Raw genomic sequence first — 21,313 nt, 5'->3', positions numbered from 1 at the left:
TGCCGTGCAAAGTGGAGCACCTGCAGATGGGACTCTGTCCACCTGAGCAGCTTCCTCTACCTTGGGGGCTGGCTGACCATGGATCCTAGGTTCCTGTTTATTCTTACTGCCTATCTGTGAAGAATCAAGTTTCTTTGCCTGACTTGCACAAGCGTTGCATCTCACCAGACTCGTACTCTGGCAGCTAGGATTGTAAAATGCCTCCAACCAGAGCTGGGAAGTGCCAAGTCTGGGAATCTTAGTAGAGACTGCCGAGGTGTTTAGAGTCCTGCCCCGGGATTGGCAACCCAACCCAGTTGGTGCATGGTATTTCTCTCCCAGAGATGGATACCAGTGTACGACACTCTGCTTCACAGTCACTGTCAACCCTAAGATTTCAGAATTCTATGACTTTCCAGTGACAAGAAGGAGTGGGGTGGGGAGTAGAAAACAGACTCACAGTGATGGGGCACAGACACAGTAGAAAAACTGATTCCCCTAGTCTTCTTATCCCATACTTAGGTCCACCTCCCATCTCAACTCCTACCCTAGGGTTTGAGAAACACCTAGGAAAAAAGCTGTGTTTCTAAGCCACTGTAAAATCCTCAGCACCACACCAGCCTGGACACCCTCATGTACCCAGCCTATGGTGAAACCTCAATGGTCGTTTGTTCTGACCAAGTCTGTAGCTGAAAGGTGAAGTTTGAGTGGTAAATGTACTTGGCCTCTGCTTTTGTACAATGGCCTAAATTAGAAGAATGTTTTTTCAGGGTCACCAGCTTGAACAGTTCCAAAAGGCACTATCTACATAGTAGCTGGCACTGGGCCCCACCCCTGAGGTTGTGCAACCCGGCTGCCCTGGTTCTCTCACTCTCCCAAGTCCACAATTGCCCCTGCCAGGGCCAGCTTCATGGAGGAGCAGCCTAAGCAGACACACCACATTCCACATTTAGAAGGTTCTCATGCTTTGTTTAATACTTTGCTGTCAGTGTCCTGAAATTCTTTTTTTTTTTTTTTTTTTTTTGAGACAGAGTCTAGCTCTGTCACCCAGGCTGGCATGCAGTGGCGTGATCTCGGCTTACTGCAACCTCTGCCTCCCAGGTCCAAGTGCAAGTGATTCTTACACCTCAGCCTCCTGAGTAGCTGGAACCACAGGCATGCACCTCCACGCCCAGCTAATTTTTTTGTCTTTTTAGTAGAGAAGGAGTTTCACTATTTTGGCCAGGGCAGTCTTGAACTCCTGGCGTCAAGTGATCTGCCTGCCTCAGCTTCCCACTTCAGCTTCAGCCACTGTGCTTGGCCTGAAATTCTTAATAATTTTTGAACAAGGGGCATTTTGCACTAAGACACTCAAAGTATGCAGCTGATCTGTTACCGACCTACCTGCTCAGGGTATTAAAAGATAACAATATACCAGTGAATTTTTATACCAGTGGTTATGAATATTATCTCACAACCATAATTTGTGAGAAGACCTTCAACTTCCTAGAACTGTCAGCTCAGTTTCTTCTCTCTTCAGAGCCTTTCCCAGATCCATAAACCATTTCTATCCCTTGCCACAAGCAATATCACCAGCTGCTCTTCATAGCTGAAGGTAATCTCAACACCCTGATTCTTAAAAAGGTATTTATTACCATTAAATTTGCCTCAAGCATGTCTGCTAAAAAATATGTGCAATTTTGAAGGATAAGTTATGAGCCACCTCTGAAGACAAGTCTCTAATGAGTATCATTTTAAAGGCACAAACAAAATAAAAGCAAAACCCCATGTAATAAGACAAAAATTGAGAGAATGTGTTGCTGGAAAACTCAATTTACAAGAAATACTAAAGGAAGTTCTTCAGGTCGAAAGCAAGTGACCCCATAGAATAATCTGAATTCATACAGAAAAAAAGCACTGATAATAGTAATCATGTAGTTATAAAAGGCAGTACCAATGCATACTTCCCCTTTATTCTCTCTCTCTCCCTTTTTTTTTTTTTTTTTCAGATGAAGTCTCAGTCTTGTGCCCCAGGCTGTAGTGCAATGGCACTACCTTGGCTCACTGCAACCTCCACCTCCCGGGTTCAAGCAATTCTCCTGCCTCAGCCTCCAGAGTAGCTGGGATTACAGGCGCCTGCCACCACACCTGGCTAATTTCTGTATTTTAAGTAGAGATGGGGTTTCACCATGTTGGCCAGGCTGGTCTTGATCTAGGCTGGTCTCAGGTGATCCACCTGCCTCAGCCTTCTAAAGTGCTGGGATTACAGGAGTGAGCCACCGCGCCCAGCCCTATTTTCTTAACTGATTTTAAAAGCAATCCTAAAAAGCAATATACATATATATATATAATTATATTGTTGGGACTATAACATATGGAAGTGTAATATATTTGACAATAATAGCACAAGGGAGGCAGTTGGGAGCAAAGGCAAATTGGGCTAAGAAATGATACCATAAGGTAACTCAGATCCATAAGAACAAAGGAAGAGAACCAAAAATGATAAGCAAAAAGGTTAATATAACAAACTCTATAAATACATACTTGCTCTTCTTTCTTCTCTCTGATTCTTGAAAGCATGTGCATTTATATAAAGTAATATTATCACCATGTATTGTTTAGTTTGTAACATATATAGATGCACCATGTATAGCAATAATATCATAAAAAGGGGAGAAAGGAAATAGAGCTATATAAGAATGACATTTCAATATTTAACTGGAATTAAGTTGGTATAAATCTGAAGTAGATACTGGTAAGTTAAAATTGATGTACTAAGCCCTAGAACAAGTGCTCAGAACACAACTTTTTAAATAGTGGAAAGAAAAACATTAAAGGATTTTACATGTTGCACTAGAAAATATTCACTCAATGCAAAAAAAAAAAAAAAGCAATAAAGGCGGAACAGAGGAATAAACAAATACATGAGAGATATAGAGCATAAAAAGTAAAATGGGGCCAGGCACAGTGGCTCACACCTGTAATCCCAGTACTTTGAAAGGCTGAGGCGGGTGGATCACTTGAGGTCAGGAGTTTGAGACCAGACTGGCCAACATGGCAAAACTCTGTCTCTATAAAAAATACAAAAATTAGCCAGGCATGGTGGCGCACACCTGTAGTTCCAGCTGCTCGGGCGTCTGAGGTGGGAGAACGGCTTGAACCCAGGAGGCGGAGGTTGCAGTGGGCCAAGATCACACCACTGCACTCCAGCCTGGGTGACAGAGTGAGGTTTTGTCTCAAAAAAAAAAAGAAAAGAAAAAAATGATGGTAGACATAAATCCATCTACATCAATAATAGTATTAAATGTGAATGGATTAAACAACTCAATTAAAAGACAGAGACTATCAGACTGGATTAAAAACAAGGCCGAATAATATCTTGTCTGCAGAAGATACATTTGAGATTTAAAAACAAAAAAATTTATATTTAAAACTTAAATTTTACAAAGTTAAATGGTGGAAAAACAATATATCATGAAACAGCAAACAAAAGAAATACAGATTGGTTATACTAATATCAGATAAAATAGACTATTTTTTAATGACACAGTATCATGAAGCAAGATAATATAGACCTTAAAACAAAAAATATTACTAGCAATAAAGAGGGAAATTGTGTAATGATAAGTGTCACTCCACCAGGAAACTAAACTAAACACAAAGCAAGAAGGCAGAAAATAATAAAGAATAGAGGGAAAATTAACGACATAGAAATAGAGAAGCCATAGAGAAAAATCAACAAAACCAAAATTGTTTATTTGAAAATATAGACAAAACTGATAAACCTTAAGTTAGATCAACAAAAAAAAAAAGAGAGAAGACTCAAATTGCTAAAAATGTGAAATGAAAGAGGGAACATTACTACCAACCTTACAGAAACAGAAAGTATTATAAGGGAACACTCTGGGCCATTTTATGCCAAGCAATTAGATAACTTAGATAAAACTGACAAATTCCTAGAAAGAAACAAACTACTGAAATTGAATCAAGAAGAAATACAAAATCTAAATAAAGTCATAACAGGTAAAAAGATTAAATTAGTAATTTTAAAACCTCCTGCAAGAAAAGCCTAGGCCCAGACAGCTTCACTAGTGAATTCTATCAAATATGTAAAGAATGAATACCAATTCTTGACAGACTGTTCCCAAAAAATAGAAAAGAAGAGAACATTCCCCAGTTTCTTCTACAAGGCCAGTAATATTCAGATAGCAAACACAGACCAAGTCTTCGCAAGAAAATAAAACTTCCACTATCTCTTACGGATATGATGCAAAAGTCCTCAATAAAATGCTGTCAAACCAAATTCAGTAACATGTAAAAGGATTATACAACACAATCAAGTGGGATTATTCTAGGAATACAAGGTTTGTTTAGCACCTGCAAATCAATTAACATATATCACTAGAATAGGGGACCAAAAAGAAAACCATGTTCATTTCAATAGACACAGAAAAAGCATTTGACAAAACCAAACACCTCAGGTATGATAAGAATACTCAACAAGCTAGGAATAGATGAAAATTTCCTCAGTCTCATAATATGGGGGGCATCTACTCAAAAAATCTCCAGTTAACCCCTAATGTGCTAAAAGACTGAATGCTTCCCCACCTAAGGTCAGGAACAAGATAAGAATCTCTTCTTTCCACTTCTATTCAACACAGTACTAGAGGTTCAAGCCAGGGCAATTAGATAAGCAAAAGAAATAAATGTCATCCTTATTAGAATTAAGAAGTAAAGCTATCTCTATTTGTAGATAACATGATCTTGAATGTAGAAAATCCTAAGAAATCCACTAAAAAAAACTATTAGAACAAATAAACAAGTTCAGAAATGTTGAAGTACACGATCAATACACGAAACTCTTTATGCTAAAGGGAAAAAGCTACTCATGTGTTTTGTGAATGGAATCCATAGAAATAGGCAAATCCATAAGGACAGAAAGTTGATTAATGGCTGCCAGGGGCTGGAGGAAGGAGAGAAAGAAGAGTGAGTGATAATAGATATAAGGTATCTTTGGGAGTGACTGAAAATGTTCTATGGTTGACTATGGTGATAGTTATACAAATCTGTGACTATACTAAAAACCATTAAAATGAGTGAATTGTTTATTTTTTGAAGGATTTTTTTGTGTCTCTATTTCCTTCAGTTCTGCTCTGATCTTAGTTATTTCTTGCCTTCTGCTAGCTTTTGAATGTGTTTGCTCTTGCTTTTCTAGTTCTTTTAATTGTGATGTTAGGGTGTCAATTTTAGATCTTTCCTGCTTTCTCTTGTGGGCATTTAGTGCTATAAATTTCCCTCTACACACTGCTTGGAATGTGTCCCAGAGATTCTGGTATGTTGTGTCTTTGTTCTCGTTCGTTTCAAAGAACATCTTTATTTCTGCCTTCATTTCATTATTTACCCAGTAGTCATTCAGGAGCAGGTTGTTCAGTTTCCATGTAGTTGAGTGATTTTGAGTGAGTTTCTTAATCCTGAGTTCTAGTTTGATTGCACTGTGGTCTGAGAGACAGTTTGTTATAATTTCTGTTCTTTTACATTTGCTGAGGAGTGCTTTACTTCCAACTATGTGGTCAATTTTGGAGTAGGTGTGGTGTGGTGCTGAAAAGAATGTATATTCTGTTGATTTAGGGTGGAGAGTTCTGTAGATGTCTATTAGGTCTGCTTGGTGCAGAGCTGAGTTCAATTCCTGGGTATCCTTGTTAACTTTCTGTCTCATTGATCTGTCTACTGTTGACAGTGGGGTGTTAAAGTCTCCCACTATTATTGTGTGGGAGTCTAAGTCTCTTTGTAGGTCTCTAAGAACTTTTACACTGTTGATGGGACTGTAAACTAGTTCAACCATTGTGGAAGACAGTGTGGCGATTACTCAAGGATCTAGAACTAGAAATACCATTTGACCCAGCCATCCCATTACTGGGTATATACCCAAAGGACTATAAATCATGCTGCTATAAAGACACAAGCACACGTATGTTTATTGCGGCACTATTCACAATAGCAAAGACTTGGAACCAACCTAAATGTCCCACAATGATAGACTGGATTAAGAAAACGTGGCACATATACACCATGGAATACTATGCAGCCATAAAAAATGATGAGTTCATGTCCTTTGTAGGGACATGGATGTAACTGGAAACCATCATTCTCAGCAAACTATCGCAAGGACAAAAAACCAAACACCGCATATTCTCACTCATAGGTGGGAATTGAACAATGAGAACACATGGACACAGGAAGGGGAACATCACACACCGGGGACTGTTGTGGGGTGGGGGGAGGGGGGAGGGATAGCATTAGGAGATATACCTAATGCTAAATGACAAGTTAATGGGTGCAGCACACCAACATGGCACATGTATACATATGTAACAAACCTGCACGTTGTGCACATGTACCCTAAAACTTAAAGTATAATAATAATAAAATTTAAAAAAAGAAAAAGACATTCAAAGTATAGTTTATATATTATCACAAATTTGTGCTGAAAAGTAGAAATACGTAAACACTTAAAGTCATTAAATCTTACTGGAACCCCAAAAAAAAAAAAGAGTGAATTGTATGTATGTGAATTGCATCATAATAAAGTTATAGTTATATTTTTATAGCCCCTTATTCTCATTCTCCTACAGTTATCTAAATTACTAAACAGTCAAGTTTCTAGGTTTTTATGTACTCATGTTGAATACTTTTTTTAGCTGAATCATTCTAGCATTCAGCTACTCTTTAGATAATTATCCATTAACAGAAACACTGCTGCCAAAATGTTCCACATGCCTGGAAATGCCCCAGATAATCAGCCATAAAGATAAACACAGGGTTTTGAAAGAGAGGCAGAATTTTAAAGGCATTGTAGACATTGGCCTAAGTCACGTATTTTAAAAAGTGCCTATTAAGAATGACTTGGCATTTTGAGGCTTCTGTTCTACTGAGTTGCCTAGAATGAACCCACAGCTCAGCCAACAAAGGCTGAGATTTCCGCCTGAATGAGCATTCCTTGTAAAGACCCCTATAGGGAGACAAACAGCTCAGAGGGTGGCCACAGGATCCTTGCTGCCCTCCACACCTCCAGGCTGGGGGACTTGCTGGGTGGACACCACTGGATTCACTTGGAATTGATTTAGATCAGAGTTTCTCAATTTCAGCACTCGTGACATTTTGAGCCAGAGTAATTCTTTGTTGGGAGTTGGGGGACGGATATTTTTCACACATCGTACAACTTTCAACAGCATCCCTGGCCTCTACATACATCCTACTGACTGTTTCGCCTCTCCAATTGCAACACCAAAAATGTCTTCAGACATATCTGTCCTAGGGGAAAAATTAGTTCTATTTGAGAACTACTATTTAGATGATTCCAGAACATGAAAGGAGGAAACTTGGGAACAGAACTAGTCCTGAGGAACTGGGGTCTAGTTTTCTCGAAAATGCTCTGTAAAAAATGCTGCACGAAAACCACATTCAATGTTTTTATCACCTCTCAGCGAGAAAGTTTCAGCCTGTATTCAGGCCTAGCTAGGCTCTAGGCCTGAGCTTGCATTCTATTCCTTTCTATAGACCAGGCTGGGAAGAGAGGATGTCCTAGAGCCAGAGCTCTGGCCATGACCTGGCTCTATGATGTGAATGGCCCTGTCCTTCGGAAGGCTTGAACAGTTCTTTGTATTACAAGTAGAAGAGACTAGGATTTACTTCTGACCTCCTTTGTTCTAAGAAAAACACTCCAATGACCCTTCTAATAGTGAAATGCAAAGCTAAATTCTCTTCTAAAATTGAGATATTTGAAACCTAGCCATACCAATTAGAAAAGAGGTTAGCCCTAGGGTGGATGAAACTCAACAAAATAGCAAAAAGGACAGCATAAGAGTGTCCCAGCATCTGGCCTGGATTCAAGCCCCTACAGGAAGAGGAAAGGGGCCTAAAAACAAAAGTTCCTTTTTTTTTTTTTTCATGCAACACTTCTGGGGAAGAAGTGAGGCTCAGAGAGACAGACAGAAAGGTTGCAAGGCACCCATGAGAATCTGGCATAAGTAGAACTGTTTTGGGGCAGGTGATGAGGTGCACAGGGCTAGAGAGAAGGCCCCGGGCAGGGCTGGGATAAGTTGTTTCAGGACATCTGGGACTGCCTGGTGGCTCAGCCTCTGATGTTCTTACAGCAGGAATCACCACCTGGGTGGCCAAAGGGCTTCTCCGAGGGCCAGCTTGGACAGAAACCAAGCTGGCCCTCTGAGATGGCCACGTCCCTCCTTGAGCAGAGGCGGCAGGTAAGGCTTTGGTCAAAGTCGCAAAGTCACACCAACGTGGGAATAAGAGGGAAGTGATCCTGCCTTACTCTTCCACAAGGCAAGGCTGGGAGCCCAGAGGTTACCATGAGAAAGGATACTCTTTGTTTGTGAATCATAGCATTACATAAAAAATGGTCACCAAGCTATGGTTTTCGAAAGGCTTTGCACACTTTTTTTAGAAATGTATTTGTTTTATAGTTGGGCCAATAGTTACCTATAAAGCATGCTTACTAATCTGATAGGCAAAATTGAACTCCACTGTTTATTAATCTGAATTTCTTGGATTATTTCTCAAATTAAACATGTTCTTAAAGTTTTGTTGGCCACTCATGTTCTGTTTACTGTATTGCCTGATTATGTGATTTGCCTAATGAGGACTGCATTTTTAAGCTATAAATAAGGGCTTCATTTTCTGTGATCTGTAATATATCTTCTTTTCTTAAATAATTTATTGTGATGAAGTCACATAAAATTAACCACTTTAGTGAACAATTTCATGGCATTTAGCACATTCATGTTTTGCAACTGACACCTCTATCTGGTTCCAAACATTTCCATCTGTCCAAAGACACATTTTTTTCATAGTGTTGAAATGGTTTGATTATTGGACAAAACAAATTCTATTCTGATCATTTTAATTTAATTCCTAATAATGAAAAATGCATGTTGATAATTACATATCATAATACAGAATGTTCTCTAGGATGACATGCTGGGAATACAGTTGAGACACAAACAAGGTCAAGCATCAGATACAGGGTCACAGGGCTCAAAAAGTACATTCATTATAGCCCAGTTTCTCAATATAACTGAGTACAACTTTTTGAAAAAATAAGATGATTGGTACCAATGTGCAGAAATGATATTTTTTCCTTCTTATGCCAAATATTTCTTTGTAATAAGAATAAATAGCTTTCATTTACTTTTTTCCAATACCCTAGACTTCCAGGAGAAGGAATAAATAGATTTGATTCAATCAATAGTATGAAATCATTAAATAAATGCATAACTTTTGCTTATTAACTTCTTAATTAGATTTTCTTGAAATTAAAAAGAAAATTTAAGAATTACTTGAAACAAATGAAAATGGAAACACAATATATCAAAATCTATGGGTTACAGCAAAACCAGAACTAAGAGAGAAGTTTTTAACAATAAATGCCTACATCCAAAAAGCAGAAAGATTTCGAATAAACAACCTAAGAATGCACCTCAAGGAACTAAAAAAGCAAAAGTAAACCAAACTCAAACTTTGTAGAAGGAAAGAAATAATAAAGATCAGGGAAAAAATAAATTAAATTGAGACTAAATAAACAATGCAAAAGACCAATGAAACAAAAAGTTGTTTAAAAAAAAGAGAAACAAAATTGGCAAACCTTGAGCTAGACTAAGAAAAAGAGAAAACACTCAGATAAAATCAGAAATGAAAAGGAAACACAGCAACTGACCCCGAAGAAATACAAAGGATCATTAGCGATTACTGTGAACTACTATATGCCAACAAATTAGAAAACCTAGAGGAAATGGATACATTTCCAAACACAAACAACCTACCAAGATTGAACGAAGAAGAAATAGAAAACCTCAACAAACCAATAAAAGTAACAAGATTGAAGCAGTAATAAAAAGTCTCTCATCAAAGAAAAGCCCAGGACCAGATGGATTCACTGCTGAATTTTACCAACTATTTTTAAAAGAATTAATACCAATTCCACTCAAACTATTACAGAAAAATGAAGAGGAGAGAATACTTCCAAACTCATCCTATGAGACCAGTGTTACCCTGATACCAAAACCAGACAAGGACACAACAAAAAAAAGAAAACTGCGGGCCCATATCTCTGACGAACATAGATGCAAAAATCTCAACAAAACACCAGCAAACCAAATCCAATAACACGTTAAAAAGATAATTAATCTTGATGAATTTATTGATATATTGATATTAATACATTGACAGAATTTAGGACAGAACTCATATGTTGTAGGTGCTGAAAAAACATTCAACAAAATTCAACATCCCTTTATGATACACACTCTCAATAAACTGGCTACAGAAGGAACATACCTCAAAACAATAAAAGCCATATATGATAAACCCACAGCTAACATCATACTGAAAAGGGTAAAACTGAAAACTGTTCCTCTAAAATCTGGAATAAGACAAAGATGCTGACTGTCAGCACTGTTATTCTTCATAGTGCTGGAAGTCCTATCCAAAGCAATTAAGCAAGAGAAAGAAATAAAGGGCATCCAAGTTGGAAAGGAAGAAGTCGAATTATTCTTGTTCTCAGATGACATAATATATTTAGAAAAATTTAAACATTCCACCCAAAAGCTGTTAGAACTGACAAGCAAATTCAGTAAAGTTGCAGGATACAAGATCAACTTACAAAAATCAGTAGCATTTATAAATGCCAACAGAGAAAAAACTGAAAAGGAAATTAACCCCATTTACAAAAGCTACAAAGAATATATAATACCTAGGAATAAATTTAACGAAGGAAGTGAAAGATCTGTATAAGGAAATGAGGCTGAAGACCAAATATATATTTCACGATATTACAGTCCTATGTTTTCTTTATCCATTCATTCATTGATGTGTGCTTAGGTTGATTCCATATTTTGGCTATTGTGAATAGTGCTATAATAAACATGGGAGTGCAGATAGCTCTTCAATATATTTTTTTTTCTTTTGGATATATACCCAGCAATGGGATATATTGGGGCAGTTCTAGTTCTTTTTGTTTTGTTTTTAAGACTCTCCATACTGTTCTTCATAGTGGCTGTACTAATTTACATTCTTCAAATGTAAATTAGGGACTGAGCCCCATGTCTGTGGGACCTGATGCTATCTTCAAGTGGACACCGTCAGAACTGAATTAGAGGACACCCAGCTGGTATCTGGCAGAATTGCCTGCTTGCTTGGTGTGTGGAGAAAAAAAACCCACACATTTGTTCACAGAAGTCTTCTGCGTTGTTTGTTGTTGAGTGAGAAAACAGGAAAAACCCCTTGAGTTTTTGGTTGGTTTTGTTTTCCACTCACAGATAGTACACGTACAGAATGGAAAATTATTCAGCTATAAAAAAGAATGAAGACCTGTCATGTGCAGCGACATAAATGTAACTGGAAGTCATTATGTTAAGTGAAATAATCTAGGCACAGAAAGACAAATACCACATGTTCTCATTTATATGTGGGAGCTAAAATAGTGGATCTCATGGAGGTAGAGAGTTCACTGGTAATTACCAGAAGGTGGAAAGGTTAAGTAGGGAAGGAGGGGTGAAAATGGTTGGTTAAAATTTAAAAAAGAAAAAGAAAAAAGAAATAAAATTTGTAATACTCCAAAAACTTTGATAGAAAAGAGAAAAACATCTAAAGGGCCAATAAAGAATGTTGATCAAAAAAAAAAAAAGAAGAAGGAGGCCAGGCGCGGTAGCTCACGCCTGTAATCCCAGCACTTTGGGAGGTTGGGGTGGACGGATCACGAGGTCAAGAGATCGAGACCATCCTGGCCAACATGGTGAAACCCCACCTGTACTAAAAATACAAAAATTAGCTGGGAATGGTGGCACATGCCTATAGTCCCAGCTACTCAGGAGGCTGAGGCAGGAGAATCGCTTGAACCCAGGAGGTGGAGGTTGCAGTGGGCTGAGATCGCACTATTGCACTCCAGCCTGATGACAGAGTGAGACTCTGTCTCAAAAAAAAAAGAAAAAGAAAAAGAAAAGAAAAGAAAAGGGTTGGTTAATGGGCACAAAAATACCGTTAGATAGAATGAGTAAGTCCAAAGTGCGATAGCACAGTAAGGTGACTATGGTTAACAAGAATGTATTCTGCAGTTCAAAATAGCTAGAAATGAAGAATGGAAATGTTCCCAACATAAGGAAGGAATACATGTTCAAGGTGATGGATATCTCAATTACCCTGATTTGATCATCGCACATTGTATACATGTATCAAAATACCACATGAACCCCCCAAATGTGTACAACTATATTATGTCCCAATAAAAAGAATCCTGATTCTAAGTTTTTATTTCATGCCCCAGACTCCCTGGAACCAGTTCAGTTATCCCCATCCCCTCACCCTTGCCTTTTCACAGTGGCTACTGCCAACTGTTCAAATTGGCAGAGAAATCAGCAGGTGTAAAGAAGAGAGGTAAGGGTCTTTAGGACCTGTTTGAGGCTTTCTGTCTGATAAAAAAGGAACTGGAAAAGAAAATTAAGGCGTAAAAGATAGAGGGAGTTGCCTGAAGCCCTTCAAAGTTGTAAATATTTAAATTAAAATTTAAAACTCATAGATTTTTATTTTCCAAAGTAACTCTGGGCCCTTTTCCTACATGTCAGGAGGGCATCTGTAAACACTTGTCTTAGGTCAGAGGCCATACCCCTTTTGCTGAAAAGGCCAGGCAGTAAATGTGTAGGCTTTGCAGACCAAATACATCTGTGGCACATATTCTTCATTGTTAAATTGTTTTAAAACTACAAAAACCATTCTTAGCTCTGGGCCATATAAAAACACGTCTCAACATAAAAGGAAAAACAAACAAACAAACAAAAAAACACAGGCCTTTGGGCAGATTGGGCTCACAGGCTGTAGTTTGCTGGTCCCTGGCTCAGGGTCCAGAGACAAAGCATGGGACAGAGTTGGGAAAATGGATTTTAACCTGGACCTCTTCCCTTAGTCAAGCCTTCACCTCTGTTTGAACTGGGACATGTCTAAGGCTCATTCAATGATTATGTGACTGTCCCAGATTTTCTAACTAAGCAAATCTCCTACTCTTGCCAAGCATGAACCTGTCTTCATCCAAATGCCTCTGTATCACTTCAGCCTCAGGTCTCCTATGTGTTCCCGCTGCTCCGAGCCGGGTATTGCTTTCCCCCCACCATTTCTCCAGGAAATCCTCCAAGGGACAGTTGGCTCAAGGAGCCAAATGAGTGAGGGAGGACAGAGCCTGGAAGAAACAAGGCAGTCCAAAAGAAATAAACCCACCAACCTGAGACAAGTCTTTCCTCTTCTTACAGTTGGTACCTCCAATGAAGACCATGTTGGGCATGACTGGCCTAGGATACTCAAGTACAAAGTCATATCTTAACAGCCAAATAGAGACCTTCTGATATAAGGTGATTATATCCACATCTCTCTTGAGGACAGCTGATGCAAGTTCTTCATACTTTGAAAACAGACAATAAAATAGATATGGCTCCAACAAATTAACAAGGAAGTTGGCCACTCGTTGGGAAAAAGTCATGTGGTCTGAAAACTTTGTGTAGCACCTGGGAATGTAGGACACAGGGTCTGGGCTTCTGCTGAATGTATGCTCGAGGGAACACGGAAAACCCCTGAAGAGGTACACGGAGGGTAGGCCCAAATACTCAGCCAGGATCACCCCACAGGGTAAGGCTGGGTCTGTGAAAAGAGCATCGAACTTGCTCTCCTTGAAGAAGTTCAGGGTGTCCCTGTCCTGCAGGAGGCTCTGGCAGTTGATGAAGTACAGGCTAATAACGATCATGTTATTCCTGTACTCTGTCTGAGGAGCAGTCAGGAATGATCGCTCAGCAAAGTGATTGTTTCCAAATGATTGGTAACGGTTCTTCAGCTCTTCTTGGTCATACGGCACTGGATAGATTTTTCTTGTGTAGTATTTGGATTCTTTCAAAAGCAAATTAACTTCAGGCACCACCACTACAATGTCATGCCCCCGGTCACTGAGAACCTCAACTATATCCTTCATACTAAGCCAGTGGCTTCCATCCTGAGGGACCACCAGCAGCTTGTCACCTACAACCATGCCCCAAAGTGCTAAGAAGAAAACCCCTGCAGAAATTCTCTGAAATGCACGAAGGAGGCAGGCCATCCTGGAAAGAGTTAAAGTAACAATGGTAATAAAGAGTTTTCACGCTCCAAATCACAGGGCTCCTAGCTATTCTCCCTAAACTAACCACTGCTTTTCACAGATCCTGTCTACCTCTCCCTTGCTCTGAATTTTGCCCTTTAATATGTAAGAACCCAAATTAATATTTAACCATTTTAAGCACACAGTTAATATGAACCAACTATGGCCGTGTCAGCTTTCACCTGAGCTTCTAGGTGTTTCTCTTCAGCTCCACAAGTCTGCTTCTCCCTCTCTGAAAAGTTATAGCGACACTTTGAGGATGACTTGGAGAGACCCCTGAGGACCCCCTGCCAATTCTCTATCCCAAACTTGCTGGATTCCCCATCATTGACGTTGTCTGTTATGTCCATGATGTGTGGGAATTTTTCTTTCACACGGACCTATTCTCTAACACCAACTGGGTATCCTACAATTCAATTCCATTCTGAATTGAATTCTGAGTTAGTACGGACCCCACAGGTTAAGGGCTCAGTCCTACAAGACTGCCCCCACTTCAGACACCAATTGCAAGTAGTAGGTCCCCAGGTTACCCACAACTTCTGTTTGACTTGGCAAAAATCAGAGGTTCACACACCCTCTTTCTTGGAGTCAATCATTTGCTAGAATGGCTCATAGAACTGAAGAAAACAGTTTATTTACTAGGTTTGGTTTATTACAAAGGATATTGCAAACAACAAGAATGAATAGCCAGAGGAAAAAGTACAAAGAACAAGATATGGGGGTAGGGCCATGGAGCCCCACCTGCCATCTCTGGGTGCCTCACCCTCCACACCTTCAGCAACCTGAAAGCTCTCTGAACCCTGCTCTTTTGAGTTTTTATGTAGGCTTCCGTACATAGTAGGCATGATTGATTAGATTGTTGCCCATTGGTGATCAAATCAATCTTCAATCTCTGTCTCCTTTCCTCCCTCTAATCGAAAGGGTTTTGTTCCCTGGCAACTAGCCCTCATCCTTAGAGACTTTACCTCTCCTTTACATAAACTTAGGTGTGATCGAAAGGGATCTGTTTTGAATAACAAAAGATTCTTTGTTCACGTTTATAGCTCCCACCACTTATGGTTTCAGGAGCTCTGGCCAGGAAACAAAGACAAACATATATATTTCTTATTATACATCACAATATAACAACATTCAAACTGTTACTTGCCTTTAGGAAATTAAGATTTGAGAAGTGTAAGTCTAGCCAGTACGTGGTGAGAATCCTAGAGCAGGAGTCAGAAAGCCTGGTATCTGCTTCCCGCCCAGCCACCCATCTGCCAAGGGAGTGACTCCTCCCCTGTGCTTCAGGTTTCTCAACTGAGGCCCAGAAAGGGAGGGTCACACTGGCCCTGCCTGCTAATCACACTGCTGAGGGCAGTCCCAGAGCAAGACCTGTGTAGAAACTAGGCTGTCCCAGTGAGAGGTGGTACCTTGAATTACTAGAACAGACTTGCCCAGAGCTAGTCACGCACACCTGGCTGGCACGCGAGGTCTTGTTCTCACCCACAAGTTTGGCACTGGAGGTGTTCTGGGGCCCAGGAAGGGACAAGAAGCCTGAGCAGCATGATTAGAGGGGCCACTCCAAGGTCAGGGCTGGCCCCCACGGGGAACATAACCAGGATGCAAATTCATTGTTCAAGGCATGCGAAGACTCAGCTCAGTCCAAGCTAGGAGCAGCCTCCCAAGAGGATTGCCAGCTTACAATGATCAAAGTCATGGGGGTGGCAGCATCTTGCTTTGAGTTCATCTAGATAGCAATAAGACTCCAGGAAGGTTGCAAAGGGAACAGAGCTCAGGTCCACCTTCTTGAGCAGGCAGACATTAGGCAGGTTTCCTTCAAAGAACAGTTCATCTAGAGGAAGAATGGCTTAAGCAAGCATGTAGGAGTAGCAGGATCAGAAGATGCTACAAACTTCACATTGTTCATACTAGACCTCCACTCTACTGTGGACATTGGTCTGAGCCCTTCCAAGCAGAGCCTTGCTCTGAAAATCCTGTGGCTCATCTGTGAGTCCTGTTCTTAGTCCCAGAAGTCCCTACACAACATGAGTTGGAGGAAGGAGGTGAAGAAAAGAAACTAACATCACTATCCATACCAACCCTTGAATTCCTAACACCTTCCTGCAAATTAAGAAGTTATGAGAAAACATTTTTCTTTCTCCTGTGAGTTTTGACTGTACTAAGACTGGTGTGTGTGTAGGTGTGTGTGTGTGTTTGTGTCTGCACTGGATACTAGCCAGAGGAATCTGGCATGTCTGTTCATCATAATGACGATCCCTAAAGAGTAGCTCCACTGGAGACCCAGGCCTGCCCTGGTTGGTGCTGTGGGAGTCAAGGTGTCCTCAGGTATCACCTGAGTGTCCAGTCAAAGGCCAATTTTTTTTCTCAGGGATTCCTGCAGGCTGAATGACGCAGGCTTGGGACACATTCCAGTGGCATGAAAGAAGTAGATCCTAAGATAAAACAAATCTCTGTTGGTGAGAGCAGATTTCCCAAAAAGTAAATGGAGGATAGCTGGCATTTTGAATAGAGGAGAGACCCAAAGATGTGCATGAAGGTAATTTCATGTTGGGAATAGGAAGGTCTGGAAACGTGGACTCTATGGAGAGGTTTGCTTCTAAGGTGCTCACTCTTTCAGACCCTTGTATAACATACGACCCATAAGTAATGGAGCCAGGACCCACCTGCAAGATTTCGAAGGACCTGCAAAATGTTTGAGACTTAAAAAAAGAAATTTGCTGAATCTAGAATACTAAAATGGCAAAAATTGAATTTATGAATATTTTATGAAATGGCTATAAAAACGTAACTACATGTCAATGAATCCACTACAGATTAGCTCGCCAAGTTACATAGACATATGTGATATGGGATGCAGGAGCAATTTAATCTGTTTGATAGGCTGTGGAGTGGGGCTGCAGAAGTCAGAATGCTCTGGGCCCAGATCTTGAGGCAGGTCCAAAACGGTGAGATGAAGCAGGAATCCCTTTTAGGGGCCTGTGGGTTCCTCCAAGCATGGAAATAAAGGAAAATCTTGGGTTCTTTCGAAGGCAATTCCAGGCACCTATCTGGCCCTGAGAAATAAATAAGGCACTTGATAAGCAAGAAGGTAATAGTAGCCTAAAACAATAGCCAAGGAAGTTAGAGTCCAGAGATGTTTCGTTCCCTATAGAAACTACAGATCACATCTTAACGTATGTCCCTGAGTTGTTTTTCAGAAACCTGGACTCCCACCAAATGGATTCATTGGCAGGCAGACCTCAGATAAGGGGAACTAAGGACTGAACTCTGACAGCCATTCTTTGTTCCTGGAGGAAGTCACACTCATGAGCAAGAGCTAACATTCTTTTCTGCTAACCCCAAATTTTAAACCAAGCTTCTCTTCCTTAGCTAATTGCAAATCAGAAAATCTTCGAATTCACCTATGACCTGCAAGCCCTCACTTCTCATGACCAAACCAATGTGTAACCTCTGTGTATTGATGTGCAATTTCTTCTTGTAACTTCTGTTTTCCTAAAATGTATCCTTGCCCTTAAAAACCTTTACTTGCAAGCCATCAGAGAGATTGGGTCTTAAGTATAAGCCTCCTAACACTCCTTGCTTGGTGCCCTGCACATAAATGCCTTCCTTTCTCCCATTGCAAATCTCAGTGTGGATGTTTGGCCTTACTGCACTGGGTGAGCGAACCCCAGTTTAGTTTAGTGTGATAACAATAGTCAAGTCTGAATCACCCACAGATGGGATAGGGAAGTGCAGGTAAGTATGGCTTGCCCAGCCAGACAGTTCCAGGGGCACCTGTCCTAGTAGAAGACAAGGTGTTTATAACTTCCTTCAGGGGCTTGTAACAATGTGGGTTGTGGTTCCAGGAGCAGTGGGGAGGGGCACAGGCCACTAAGTAAGCCATGACAAAGGGATTATACAGAAGAGACATAAAGTAGGATTTCCACTTGCCCATGTTTATGAAGTAAAGAGACACTGGAACACAGGGATGAAGGGAGAGAACATGCTGTGATTCCAAACATTTGGCTTCATGCTGCACCTGCCATCTTCCCTGCTTGGCACACCATCCCCCTAACTTCTCCCAAGATTGCCACTCCTCATCCTGCAAGGCCCCCTATGATCAGCTCTCTTTGCATCCTTTACTTTTCTTTCAAAGTATGTTTCACAGTTTGTAGCTAATCAATGCCTTCCTCTCCATTAGAATGGCAAAGCCATGTTCATTTGATTATGGCCATATCCCAGTCACACAAAGACTCTCAACAGATACTTGTTCAATGAAGGATGTTTAATATTAAATTTTTTAAAAAAGAGCCAGCTGCATGTTATTCTGTAACACCAACAAAAACAAGACGAACTCATGTTTGCTGAGGGATTAGAGACCATGTGATGTAAGTCAAACCCACTCTAGGCACATTTCACTCCATGTGACATTCCCAAAAGGATGGAGATAGGACATTTCCCAAGAAGTTTCCTGTCAACACGGGGAGGCAGTCAGGTATAGAGGTTAGGCACATGGGCTTGAAAATTAGAACATCAGGGTTTATCATATACAAATGTTCACAGCAACATTATTTTTCATGGCTGAAAATGGGAAACAACCCAAATGTCCACCAACTGACGAATGATTTAAAAAATGTGGTAAATCCCTACAATGGAATATTCAGCCATGTAAAGGAATGAAATACTGATTCATGCTACAACATGGATAAGCCACGACACTAAGTGAAACAAGCCAGTCATAAAGGTTTCCATTTCCATGAAATGCCCAGAATAGGCAAATCCATACAGACAGAAAGTAAATTAGTGCTGAGAGGTAGAAGAAGGGGGAGAAATAAGGAGTGACTGCCAGTGGGCATGGGGTTTCTTTTTGGAGTGAGGAAAATGATCTGGAATTAGATATTGGTGATGGTTGATTGTATCTGGGAGCACACAGAAAACCACTGAATTTTACGATACATGAATTACATATCAATTTTTAAATTTTATTTATTGATTTATTTATTTTGAGACAAGGTCTTAGTCTATCACCCAGGTTGGAGTGGAGTGGAATAGTCATGGCTCACTGCAGCCTTAACCTCCTGGGTTTACAGGCGATCCTCCCACCTCAGCCTCCTGAGTAGCTGGGACCACAGGCATGTGCCACCATGCCCAGCTAATTTTTAAAACATTTTTTTGTAGAGACAGTGTCTCCCTATGTTGTCCAGGCTGGTCTCAAATTCCTGGTCTTAAGTGATCTTCCTGCCTTGGCCTCCTAAAGTGCTGTGATTACATGTGTGAACCACCACACTCAGCCTTTTTTTCTTTCCTTTTTTTTTTTTTTTTTACAAAGAATGTATGGGTTTGAATTCTGGCTCCCCCACTTACTTAAGGCATAACCTTGGGCAAGTCACTCAACCCCTCTGTGCCTCAGTTTCATCATCTGAAAAATAGGTCTGCCAATAATGCCAGCTTCCATGTAAGTACTTAAGGTAGCACCTGGTACATGGTAAGCCTCCAATATATGTTAGCTTTTATTATATTTAATTTGCAAATTCTCCCTAAGGAGACAGTCCACCCATCTGAAATTTAAATCATTCAAGGGAAACTTGCATCAAGAAGACAATATCAATATCTCACCATGTTGTTTTGAAGAGAGTCTGAATGCATGGTTAAGATCATTAATCTTGTGGAGGTTGGAAATAATTGTGCTACAAAATGCATATCACCCACCCAATTATGGGTATTGTTGATTCATAGCCACATGCCAGGCATCTGCATGCATTATCATATTTAATCTAGATAATGCTAAGTTTTTACCCAAGTTTATGCAAGTGTCACAGCTGAAGTACTTATGAAATCAGGCTTGGATGATTCCAGGGTCCGCGTGCTCAAACACTACATTGAACCACCTTCTAAAGTCCTCTAGTGTTGAAACCAAGACTTGGGGTACAACTTCCCTGCTTTGCTAATTAATTACTGACAGCTTCCCTGCATGAGTCAGCCAGTGGGATGCCCTTTCTTGTTGACCCCTCTGGGGCAGGAATCATGCAGAAAAAGTGACAGAAAGGAAAGACAGGTGGGGAAGGAGATAGAAAAGAGGAATAAAATAGGGAGGGAAAAGTAACAGAGGAGGTGGAAAGAGGAGAGTTGGAGTGTTGCATAAAATAAAGCCAGTGAGGCTAGGGAAGGTGAGATTATGGTTGACCTTCATAGCCGGTGGGAGGGTGCAGGCCAGAGGGCACCACCAGAATATCCTGAGTGGGCCAAAGAGGTAGTGTATCGTGTTTGATATCACATTATCAAGATAGATTGAAGGAGAGAGAGAGACAGTCAAGGAAAGCGGCAGTAATCCACGCTTAACTTCTGAAACCAGGGATTTCAGAAAGCCACAGAAAGGTTAGGTTCTAACGCAGGTGGAGGCTCCACCTGGGCTCACCTGTTCAGAAAGTTTCATAGGAAAGGAAAAAATAGGATGTTTCATGGGAGAGCCTCCATGTCAAGCATGTGTGTGTTTATCTGCACACCTTAATAAGGGCGCCCACATGAGTTGTCTTTTCATTCTCTTGATAGTGTCCTTTGATATACAAAAGTTTTTGTATAAAAACATTTTGATAAAGTCAGATTTATCTCTTCTTTTTCTTGTTTTAGTTTCTTGTACTTTTGGTACAAGAAAAAACAAATCTCAGAAACCATTTCCAAATCCAAGGTCACAAATATTTACCTAATGTTTTCTTCTAAGAGTTTTACAGTTTTAGATTTTCTATTTAGGTCTTTGATCCATTTCAAGTTAATTTTTGTATATGATACAAGGTAAGGGTGCAACTTCATTCTCTTGGACTTGGACATGCAGTTGTCCCAGAGCCCTCTATTGAAGACACTATTCTTTGCCATTTCAATGGTCTTGGCACCATGGTAAAAATCAAGGCAAAGGATGTTCAGGATTATTTCTGGACTTTAAATTCTATTCCATTGATCTACATGTAAAAGACTTTTTTGAGACAATCAGGATAAATTTAATTATGGATTGAAAATGAGATAGATAATATTAAAGAATTATTGATTGTCTTAGGTATTGTGTCTATGAAACAAATTTTCCTTATTTTTTATATTTAGTAAGGTATTTTGTGATGAGACAACATGCCAAGATTTTCTTTAAAACAAAAAGTCAAAATTTTTCTTTAAAATGAAAGAAAAAATGGAGAAAGATGAAGTGGT

At 40.1% G+C, this 21,313-nt stretch overlaps 1 protein-coding gene across 2 annotated transcripts in view; it reads right to left on the bottom strand.

Annotated features, from left to right (window-relative positions):
• The window catches only part of UGT1A3 (UDP glucuronosyltransferase 1 family, polypeptide A3), an 89,168-nt gene that overhangs the window by 53,366 nt on the left and 14,489 nt on the right, over positions 1 to 21,313 (bottom strand). The window contains exon 1 of one of the 2 annotated variants that reach the window (XM_009238251.3): positions 13,241 to 14,216. The exons of the other annotated variant lie outside the window; for it this stretch is intronic. Coding sequence (XP_009236526.1) covers positions 13,241 to 14,101 — 861 coding nt within the window. The 5' untranslated portion in view covers positions 14,102 to 14,216. Of the gene's footprint in view, positions 1 to 13,240; positions 14,217 to 21,313 lie in introns of those variants that run through there. 2 annotated transcript variants of the gene reach the window in all.

This window comes from Pongo abelii, chromosome 11 (assembly GCF_028885655.2).
Source record: "Pongo abelii isolate AG06213 chromosome 11, NHGRI_mPonAbe1-v2.0_pri, whole genome shotgun sequence".
NCBI classification, from domain to species: domain Eukaryota; kingdom Metazoa; phylum Chordata; class Mammalia; order Primates; family Hominidae; genus Pongo; species Pongo abelii.
Note: the sequence above shows the minus strand (reverse complement) of the source record. Positions and strands in the feature narration are given on the sequence as shown.